This window comes from Camarhynchus parvulus, chromosome Z, assembly GCF_901933205.1.
Source record: "Camarhynchus parvulus chromosome Z, STF_HiC, whole genome shotgun sequence".
NCBI lineage: Eukaryota > Metazoa > Chordata > Aves > Passeriformes > Thraupidae > Camarhynchus > Camarhynchus parvulus.
In genome coordinates this window covers 38536311-38547875 of record NC_044601.1, presented here as the reverse complement: position 1 = coordinate 38547875, position 11565 = coordinate 38536311, and the positions used below count along the sequence as shown (strand labels likewise).

The window sequence follows — 11565 nt, the reverse complement described above, 5'->3', positions numbered from 1 at the left end:
AAAATGTTGGAAATTATAGTTATGGCAGGGTCCTGTCTCCTGTGTACTTGGAAGAGTGTAGGAAAGCACACATGGCAGGGTTAGAACAGATTTTTTTCTTCTGTATATACTTACATTATTATGAAAATATTATTTTTCACTTCAGTGAGCTAGATCAATCTTCAAGACTTCTGTTGAGAAGTTGTGTATCAGTTTTAGTGGTGGATCTTCATTTTCAGCTTTTGAATGATTGTGGAAAGTGTTGACTAGCTAATGAAAATAGAAGAATGTATGAAGTGTATGAGAGCAGATGAAATTACCTGGGATTCCTTTCCTGCTCAGCATAGTATAGTGTGTCTGTGGTAAGAGATCTTTTTTGGAAGAAAGATTTTGCTCTATTTCCTGGGCAGATATAGGATACACTGTACTGAGTCTTCTTCCTTAGCTGAATAAAGTTGTTATTGGGATGAGAAAATATCAGGAAGAAGAATGGTCCTGGAAGACAGAGAACTTGAAGTTCATTAGCTAACTTGGAGTACATGAAATAAAGGATGGTAGTTTGTAGAAATTGAGGGAAAGAGGGGCTTTAGAAGACATGAAGTGTGTGGCACACAGCAGGGTTGTGGGGAGAGAGAGGTAGTAGAATGTGTTGAAATCTTTTTCAGTTTGTGTCTCTTAGTTTAGGATTATGGGGGTCTGTACATAAAAGTATTTGTTACAGACTTGCTCATACAGGCAGTAGGGAAAAAAAGAAAAGAGTAAAAAGGGAAAAAAATAAACTAGTTTCCCTACAAAAAAGGACTTTTGTGGCCCAAGTGTTCCTATATTCATGCTTACAGAGATGCTTTTAGTTTCAAATAGAGTTGAAACTTGTGCTGTATTATAAACAACTTAGAGCTCTTTGTTAAAAAAAAGATCAAAAGAGGTGCATTTAGGTAAACCAGAGTCACATTAAAAAGTGAAAACTTTTTTCTCAAAGAAAAAGATATAACTTTTATGATAAAAAATTGTGAAAAACCTTATGATAGTAATCTAAAATTATTCTTCAGGAAGACTGCAGTCTTCACAGCTGTGAAACTGTATATTTCACAGTATATTTCAAGATGCTCTACAGTTCTAAAATAACATGAGCTAATTAAAGTGTAATCTCATCCTGCCTTGTTGTTTTTGCTGTGAGCATGGATTCTCTGTCAGTAAGTACATGACACTAAACTGATACAAAGTTCTTTGCCTTTCTGTGAAATGGAGAAGGCCTGGACCATTGATTTGACATTTTATTCCCTTTTTATAGTTTTGTTTTAGAAAAGCTTCTTTGTTTGCAAACCAGTCTTTTTTGAGGAATGGTTGTTGGATCAGTAGTTTTGCGTAACACAAGCTACTTTGTACCATCTGAACTTTTCTTGTATGTAACCTTTTTTTCTTACAGAGCATATGGACTATGGTTCTTTTTTTTTTCCAGTCTGGGTTTGGTTTTCTTAGTTTTTAATTTGGTGTAGTGGGTTTTTTATTTTTGCTCTGGTTGGTTCCCATGAGTGGTCCAGAAGATATGGAAAAATTAATGTTATGAAAGTTTTCTTGAAGTAGTGTTCAAACACTTGCAGTGTTTGTTCTTGAATCATTTATTCACTTCTCCCAAGATCTAATATTCCAAAGTTTGTCTTTGTATTGATGTTAGACCAGAAGAATTAATCATCCTTGGTGAAATGTGGGGCTTCTTAGTTTGGTTTTTTTAGTAATGCTTGTTAAGCCATTGTAGTTTTTGGTCTAGAAAAAAACTATCCTGTTTTGTCAACATGCCTACCATAATGTGGCTTCCTGTAATCAATCAGAGAGCTGTTAGTATGGATGTGTACTGGGAACCAATAGATGTTAATAAAATATTTGCTGATTAGCAGCATTTTTAATGTAACTTAAACATCTGCTTAGGTATTTTCCAAATCATTAGAATTTCACAAGTTTTACTAGAAGATCTGTTTTTAAATTTTTGGATTAGTAAGTTTGGTTAAAAACATGAACTTCTGTAAGTAGTAGTTTTCCAGTTAAATCTCCAAGAATCTCTTAAAGATATTTTTCTGAATTAGGTTATTTGGACCAACATAACAATAGTGGTTAGGTGTTGAATTGTATTGTGCATTCAGGAATGTTTTGTTCCTTGTGAGAATCTTTTATCTAGGTATATGAAGATATTTCTTTGAGCATTGAAGGGGTTTGTGTCTAGGATATTTTTGATCCACAAAAGTTACATCTTTAAAAAATGTTATCATCAAAAAAGAAGTGTTTTTTTAGAGAGTATATTTCTTGGTTTGGAATTACTGTATAGGAAATACCTATAAGTATATTTTTGTACTTAAGACTATGAAATACAATTTTACAGATGTGGTACCATTTGCCTTAAGAATTTCAATAGTAGCGCTTACAGAGAAGTAAATTGAGTTACTAAAGTGCAAGATGAACCTTAAGAAACCTTCCCTTTTTGCTCTGAACTGGACAATTATGTTTAGTGTTTCTTTTTCAGGAGGGAAATTAGCCCTAACCTGGGTTTTTTTTTGGGATAAAACAGAATTTATGTCTGAGGCATCTGTTCTGTTTGTTAATTGAATATGAAACTAAATGTTATCTAATATCCAAACGGTACTTTTCACTGCTTGCAATCATGTGTTGATTCAGGCAGTTACTTCTAGCAGCTTCTGCTAGCTGAGTTTTCTGAAAGCAAATTGTGTTCTGTGATTTCAGAGAATGAAAACCTTTCCATGAAAATTAAGACAGTTAAAACACAGGTAAAATAGTTGATGGTTTTGTTAAGAGATGTTGAAGAAACGTGAACAACCTATCCTCACAATTTTGTTTGTCCAGACACCAAAATTTCCAGACCTCTATTAAGATAAGTAGCGAAGGTCAAGCTTTTTCTGAGGTCAACATCAATCTACTCAGTTCCCTTGAGGTAATTACATGGAGTGGGCAGGTACTGCCTTATCTGTTTCCTGTCCCCTTTTTATTCTTTGAAGCTTACAAGTGTCAGTAACATTGGTGAAAATCAGTGATTGCTTTCACCGGACACCTTCTGAGAGAATACAACAGCCTTTGATCTACTTACCTTTGAAGGGTCTGGTCTTTGGACTTCAGACAATGTCAGGAGCTTGGCTTTTTTTTTTTTTTAAACATAGTTTGGCATCCAAACATATTTTCTCTTTTTCTGGAGGACTTGCATTAGTTTTTCTTTAAGCCTTAGCCAAATGAAGGTCTTAGAGACTTCCATTTGTTGTGCTAGAACACTTGTATGTGTCTTTAGCCGGACTTGATGTAGGTAAATATCGCAAAAGTTGGTAGCTATAAAATGCTGTAAGAATTTGTTTTCTCAGAAAAAAATGTAGTTATAATAACTGAAACCAAGCAAACGGGCTTTTCTGGGTGGCATAATTTTTTATTTTCTTAGAAAAATATAGTTGTAATAACCAAAACCAAGCTAACAGGCTTTTCTGGGTTGCATAATTTATTAATTAGCTCTGAACCCAGTAGCACTATGTAAATTGGAAGCAACGTGGGATTTGGGTCTCTGTGTGAATTTACTTTTCTTGAAGAGCGAGAACATGACATAGAATAATTTGGATCTGCTTTTGCTGTGTTTCCAAAAGCTGTGAGAGTAGAAGCTACTTTGGGGGACTGAAATAGCTAGATTTTGAAGAATAAGAAGCGAACATCTGCAGCTACAGCAAAAAATCAGCCAGGCTGATGCAGAAGCACATAGGTATTTGGTGGACTGCTGAAGCAGTCCTTCAACTGAAAAGATACATTAATCTTTAACAAATAAATTAAAGTCAGAAAGTGACAATATTGATTCAAAAGCTTCAAAAATGCAAGAACTTTGAGCCCTTTGCACTGCTTTCAGTTCTTGGGAGGCAAGACTGCTAGGAGAAAAAGAGATGATATTTCTACTGGATGTTTCTACTGTTGAGAGCTACATCAAAGAATAGTTCATGTTGAAAGGAATTGCAAGAGATCTATAATCCAACCTGCTGCTCAAATTATATATAAGCTATGAGATCAGGTTCTTCAGTTAGGTCTTGAAAATGTGGAGAATGGAGATGGCACAATCTCTCTGGGAACCTTTTCCATACAGTTGGAAAACATATCTCCTTGTTTGAACCTCTTTGGATTCAGTACTTGTCTTGTAGACAAACACTGCTATGAAGTGATCATCTGCGTTTCCTTACTAACCTCCTTTTAGATACTGGGAGGCCTGTTGTACACCGTGGAGTTATCTCTTCTCCAGCTTGAACATACCAAATTTCCTCAGTTCTTATGTGTATTTCTGCTGCTGACCATGGTGGTGACCATTCCCTTAGCCCACCCCAACTTTTTTCCTATGTTGTAAGAGGTGCATGTAGTTAAAAGTGATCATTATCCTAGATGTGTTACAATGACTGCCACCTTCAAGGTGATTCATCACTTCCCTTGATCTGGCTATGCTGCTATTAATACAGCCCAGGATGCTGTTAGCTATCTCTGCTCCTATGCTGTGCTGCTGATTAGCAGCTGTGTGTCATGGTTACCAGGTTCTCGTTAGCACACATTCTATCCAGCCAATTATGAGCTACATCACTTTAGGGTGGCCTTCTTTCCTAAATTCTAGTCTTTGCACATGTCATCGCTGAATGTCCGAAGGTTAATTCTGGCCTGTTCTTTCTCCATGACTAGAGAATGGCAGCATTTCAGTTGAGTGTATCAATTGTATTGTGTCATGATCTACCCACACCCAGTTCACTGTTCACTGCAGGTATTGTGAGATTGCACTCTTGGCTTACTCCAGGTGGTGGTTGAAGCTGTTACACAGGTCTTAGACAGACCTCTACAGCATTACAGCCATTCCAGCTACTACCATCTGGGCTTGTTCCCAATCACCTTTGTCTCTTTCATGAGCCCAGAAAATTGTTCTAGAAAGAATTGCTTTGTAACCTTCCAGGGCTGAAATGAAGCTCAGTGGTTTATAGTTGCTTGGCTTCTCCTTTTTACTTTTGCCAAATGTGTGATATTTGCCAGATGTGTGACATTTGCCTTTCTTCATTTGCCAGGGACCTCCCCCAATTTTTGTGACTTTTCATGATGATAATGAGCAATGTCACTTTGAGATTAGCCAGCTTTATCAAAACCTTTGAATGTAGGTGAGCTGACCTCTACAATTCTATGGGTTGAGTTCTCACAGGTTATCTCAGACACAATCCTCCACAAACCTATTGCTACCAGTTGTTCTCCTTTTAGTGTCCTTTTACTGACAATAGAGGCTTGGGAATAGACCATGTCAGGGAAGATGGAGGACAAAAAAGCAGGGAGTATGCTGACTTTCTCTCTCTGCTGTTGGTAAAATAGCTGCTTTGTGTAGAAGTCTGTTCATGTTTTCTTTCCTACCATAATAGTGGTAAAATCCTTTCTCATCTTTGTCATCTTTTGTGAATGTTAATTCTAGGTGTCTTTTCTCAGGCACCTTCTTTCCATCCCTATGTACTTAGGCAATCCTTCAAAATTTTTCCTTGGCTTCCTCTCCCTGGCTCTGTCTCCTATTTGCTGTTGTTTGGCCTTGTAATTTTCTCATGACACAGCTTTTTATCATACCAGACTTTCTATACATTTGTTTTCTTGAATACCAGGATGACTGATGTAGTTCAAGAACTGGTTGAAATTTTGAATTGTCTGCTATTGAAATAATGAGATTCTGAGTAGAATTGTCATGGTTTAAGAATGGTATTCCCCAGTTTAGTATTCCTACAGAAACACTCCAAACCATGTGCTGCTCAATCATTCTGTCCTCTTCTTCCTCCTTCTGTCACAGGGTGGAGTGGAGAATTGGACTCACAAAAAGTAAAGATCATAGGCTGAGATAAGGACACTTTACTGGACACAACAATGAAATAAGACAATGAACTGTAACAGCAACAATACTAATGGCAGAGTGTACAAGGAAAAAAAGTGATTGATCACCTGTGATTGCACACTGTGGAAACACCCAACCATACCCAGTCCCTCTGCCACACTACCCACAAGGGAGCCCTTCTCCTGTCCCCAGAAAATGGCATGAGGTGGTATAGAATGTCCTCCAGGTCCTAGCCATGCCCCCTCTTGGCTACTGCAAAAATTAACCCTGTTCTGGCTAGAACCAGGGTAAGAATATAGTCAGGTATTTGGAAACTCGAGGAGCAAGCTTTGTACTTTAAACCAGTGCTGATTATGCAAGACGTGATGTCTTTCTGAAGAGAACTAAGTGTAAATTAAAATATGATTACTTCTGTTTATTACATGTAATCTGGAGACCATATTCAAATGATCAAATTAGTTTATGACTGGAAGTCTAACACAAGCCTTGGTAATGGAAAAGAACACAAACATAAAAGAAAAGTTTTTCTTACAAGGAGTATATAAGTTTCTTCACTTAAAAAATTAAGGCAAGCAGCTTCATAAGTCATATGATGTGCTAACATGATGTGATACTCAGATTGTCTTTTAAAAATATGTAGAATACTCAACATAAGTATTTTTGATTAAAATGTTCTAATGTTGAAACTTTCCAGATTAGAAAAAGAGTGTTTCTCCTCAAACAATCAAATGAAAGAAGTGATTGAGGAGAAGAAGAAGGTAATTATGGACCTCTCTGCAAGACTAGGGAGTGCTGAAAAAAGCTGCAGTGAATTACAGAGTGAACTTGCAATGGTAAGACAAAAAGCCTATGGCACTTGTTGTTTTGGTTTTTTAAACATGCTCTGAACATAATCTGCATTTGCTGTGCTGAGCTGTGGAATAAATCTGACTTTGCGTTACTCTGATTTTTTATTTATATTACTTTGTTTTGTGAAACAAGAGTAAATATAGATAAGATACTAGAGAAACTAATTCCAAAATGCATTTTAAGTGATACACCATGTATTTAATTGAGAAATTATTTGCAGAAAACAGTTATTTCAAACAAGCCTTTGCATTCCTAATGAAGAAGGCAATTTGTAAATATGGATTGTAATTTTTTGTGAAGAATGTGTGAAGAATTTTTGTGAAGAATCTTCCTATCCAAGCTTTTTTTCCTCAGGCTTGATTAGTTACCATTCTAGACATAATTGTTTCACATAATGTTTTTAATGCAAGCATTTGACTGCAAAAATTGTTTGAAAATGTCTTCTTTGAAGGTAACAAAATTTTTAGTTGATTGTTTTGGTTTTTTTTTGGTTTTTTTTTTGTTTGGTGTGCATTTGTCCTATTGGATGTATTTTACAGGATTATTTTCTGAAATATGTTTCCTTATATATGACCAGTTGGTGCCTTCCCACTGTCTCTACGTACACCAACTTTGAATATCAATTTTGCCATCCTCTTTAATAGCAGGAGGGTCAAAACAAAAAGCTTAGGTTATCTTCATTAATGACATAGATGAAGGGATGGAAGTGCACCCTCAGCACATTTGCTGATGACACCAAGCTGAGTGATGCAGTTGGCACAGCTGAAGGACAGGATGCCATCCAGAAAGACCTGGACAAGCTGGAGAAGTGGGCCCATGAAAATCTTATGTTATTTACCAAGATCAAGTGCAAGGTGCTGCGTCTGGGTCAGGGCAACCCCTAGTGTCAACACATGCTGGGGGATGAACAGATCAGAGGAGCCCTGCCCAGAAGGGCTTTGGGGGTGCACGTGGGTGAGAGGCTAGATGTGACCCTGCTGGAAGAAAGAAAGCCAAATACGTCCTGGACTGCATCCAAAGCAGTGTGGTCAGCAGGGCAGGAGAGAGATTCTGCCTCTCTGCTCTGCTCTGGTGAGACTCCACCTGCAGGGCTGCATCCAGCTCTGGGATCCTCAGCCCAGCACAGAGATGGACCTGTTAGAGAGAGTCCAGAGGAGGCCACCAGGTTATCACGGGGACGGAGCAGCTCGGCTATGAGGCAGCCAGGAGAAGAGAAGGCTTTGGGGTGGCCCAATTGTGACCTTCCACTACCTGAATAGAGACTTTCCAGAAGGGCATATAGTAAGAGGACAAGGGGAATGGCTCCAAACTGAAAGAAGGTTTTCATCAGATATTAGGAAAAAAAAATTTATTGTGAGAGTTGTGAGGCACTTAAACATTACAAAAATTAATGAAACATAACAAAGAAACTCATAACAGAGAAGTTGTGAGTGTCCTATTCTTGGAAGAGTTCAAGGCTGGGTTGGAGGGGGCTTTGAGCAAACTGGTCTAGCATTAGAACTAGATGAACTTTAAACTGAAAACCTTATCTCTCTTCATTGTATAGTAGCATTTACAGTATTTCTATACTTAGCCAATTTATTGTTCTATTGTAAATTTCTGCTCCTGCTTCCTCTTGGACCTATGAGTGCAGGAGATTACCATGATCTCTTTCCTGCTTCTAGTAGGCATTGTGCTATTCCGTATATAAGAGCAGAGATCTGCATCAGAGAGTTTTCAGATTTGTTGGTGTCTACTCTTCAGCTGATGGAATTACTCCATACATTGTCTTAGTGTTATCCACTTCCCAGGTAGATTGACAATTAATAAATTGAAGAAAAATAAAACTAAAAAAACGTGTTTTCCTTTGGGAGGACACAGCTTCTTCAATGCAAGCACTTAAGTATTAAAAGACATTTGCTGCCTTAGTAAACCTGAAAAAATAATTTTATCAGGCACAAAAAGAATACAAAGAAAAATTCCATAGTAAAATGTAAGTTATATCTGACAAAAACTCAGGACAAAATTCTATTCATGCTTCAAGTTTTTTGGTAATTACAACAGTATTAAATGGTGTACTCAAAATGAGCATTGTGCAACTGAAAGTAAAAGCAGATAGATTGCCCCACTTGAAAGAACTGTCTTATTCATATAGCAGGTTGTTTTAATTGCTTTACTGGAATGATTTCAAGCCACAAGACTGTCTTGAACAGGTAATAAAAATACTCATTTTCTGAAGAGTTGTATTAGTGGTCCCCTGTGGGATTAGATTTTTATCACCTTGGATGGCCTTGTATTTTTCCTGAAGACTTTCGTATTTGATTGGGAAGCAGGACTGCCTGTGTGTGGTCTTGTTTACTCAGTATAGGCAGCTTTTTTGTTATTTTTCTTCCCAAAATCAAAAAGCAGAAGGCTATCGTAGAAACTAAGTATAAATAACATTCAGTATACTGTTATTAGGTTTCCCTTTACTTATACTAAAATTGTGTGAAATTGACAGTGTGTTCTTTTCCCTTTATTTCCACATCCTGCTTTCTTGATCTGTTAATTACTTTCTTATATTTTGTACTATTATTGACATCCTGAATACATCTTTTCCACTTCAGTCTGGTAATCTTAAGTTGGTTTCTCATGGTACTGTTAATATACAAATTAATGAGTTCATTTGTAAAATATTTGTAAGATACACAAAGTACATTATTTTGAAACTTTATATGAAAAGGTTCTTTTTTTTCTGTAATGGATCAGTTGAAATCAGTTGAATGTACAGTAAAGTAGTTACTCTGCTTGTAATTTTAAATATCAGCATGTTGCAGAAGTTTGCCAGAAACTTGCATGGGTCAAATGTGATAGGATCTGTTCCTATCAAACAAAATTTCTTATGAATGCTCAGCATGAGAAAGCTCTCAATATTTGCATTATGTGTACTTGAGGAAATTGGTCTCAAGCTCATAATTATCTAGCTAGGGTTTCTAGAAATCTTTAGTTTCAAGAACAGGAATTTAGAATAGCCGTTGTGATTTAACACTTCGTTTAAATTGAAACAGCCCCAGCTGTATTCCTGCCTCATGGAAAGCACAAGAGGTATCTTTAGGAGTTTTAAGTTATTCAGGATATTTACATTTCTAGTACCTAGCAGTGGATGATTTTAGCATGGGATGAGCAGGAGATGTTAAACCTTTATTTTGTGAGAAATGCAAATTGAAATTTGGGAAACTTGCGAGTTCATCAGAATGCATATTAGGAAAGTGAAATAATTAAAATATTGTGTCTTAGTATAAATTCCTTTAATTTGGAAGGTGTATTTATTTCCACTCCTTTTAACAGGTTCTATCAGAAGTAGCATAATTTGTATGTAAGTTGTGTAATAGATTGCACACAGCTTGTGTTTTTCCCCATGGCATGTAAATCTTCCTCTTACAGCCACATCTGAAGTCATGTTTGCATCTCAGCTGTCCATAAACACCTTGTAGGTTATCATACACTGAATGTCAGTACAGAAATATTTGAGAATATAGTTCCAGGATGTACACATTAAGCATTGTTCTTTACTAGAAGTTGCATAGGTGTTGACTTAACACACCATGAAAGACCCCGAGGATTATGATTCTGTTCTACAACTTCTGTGGAATAGAAACTGGTACCCAGTGGCAAACATGTAAATGTCATCTAGGCAATCTAGTGTGGACAGTTTATTTCAGTTTAAAAAATATCCCAGTCATGATACACACTCTTCTTTAATTTTGTGCATTAATTGTTAAGGGTTGTTTTATGTTGATTGTTTTTTTCTTGCCTTAACACAGGCGGAGAGTTTTTCTTCCCAGCTGTTACTTCTATTATTGTCCTAATGTAAGAAGACTAGTTAGTCTGAAGCATATGCTTAAATGATCTTCTGCAAACAAACCACTTTTTAAATTTATTTTGAAGTGCAGAGGTCGCTCAAGTTGTGATGTCCTGGTGTTGGAAGACAGGCATCTAAAATTTAAAGTTGCAGTTCTCAAAAAATTTTCTCTGTCTTGGACAGAAAAAATATACCTCAAGACCCAAGGAGATACTTCATAACATTCTCTCACAGCAAAAGTTGTTACAAATCTCTTTTTGTGGGAAGGACAAGAAGGATTTCAATAAAACTTGAGCATTTTGATTAATTTGCAAGACTGAGATATGAAATTTCTTGAGAGATTGTATTTAACTTACACATGGCCAGACTCTTCTAGAGATTTTTGAATATTCCAGATATAAGAAAATAAAAGTATTCAGTAGTTTGAGAACTTGAGCAAAAATAAATTGAAGCCTAAGGAGAGAGTTTGTCAGTGATGGTTTTGTTTTGTTTTTTATAATACAAGTTATGCCTGTTTGCTGAAAAATTTGTGCCACTTTTCTGCTTTACAGAGCATCACTTGAGTAAAATCTGTGTTTTGTCAACTGTGAAGCAGTCTTTTGTATTTCAGTAAATGCTTTGATTTGCTGCCCCCAAGGTCATGCCTGGTAAACATTCTGATACTTTTGTAAAGAATTTACATAAGCACTTTTCAAGGCATATCTGAACATGCTGTTCCTTGGTGGCTATGTGGATAGTTCTGGATTTGGCTCTTACTCTGCCATCACCAGTTGGAATTTTTACTACAGACTGAGTGGGTTAATTAGTCCATGTGAAAGAGAACCTCCCCAGGAACCCCTTGTGACTGCAGACAAAGTAGAGAAAATTTCTCAGGAATTAAGGCAGTTCATTATACATCTGGACCCTAGCTCCCTGCTTACTACTGCAGTGGTTTTGTTAAGGCAAGGCCTCAAAGTCCTGCCCACATGAAAAATAAAGTTATTGACCTTGAGATACAGATTCACATTTGCAGCATCAGATTCTGTGGACTGTCCTGGAACTGTGTATAGAG

At 36.7% G+C, this 11565-nt stretch overlaps 1 protein-coding gene across 1 annotated transcript in view; it reads left to right on the top strand.

Annotated features, from left to right (window-relative positions):
• CCDC171 (coiled-coil domain containing 171) overlaps positions 1-11565 on the top strand; it is a 182778-nt gene that overhangs the window by 32447 nt on the left and 138766 nt on the right. The window contains exon 9 of the mRNA XM_030969447.1: positions 6540-6678. Within this exon, the coding sequence (XP_030825307.1) occupies positions 6540-6678 (139 nt within the window). The remainder of the gene's footprint in view (positions 1-6539; positions 6679-11565) is intronic.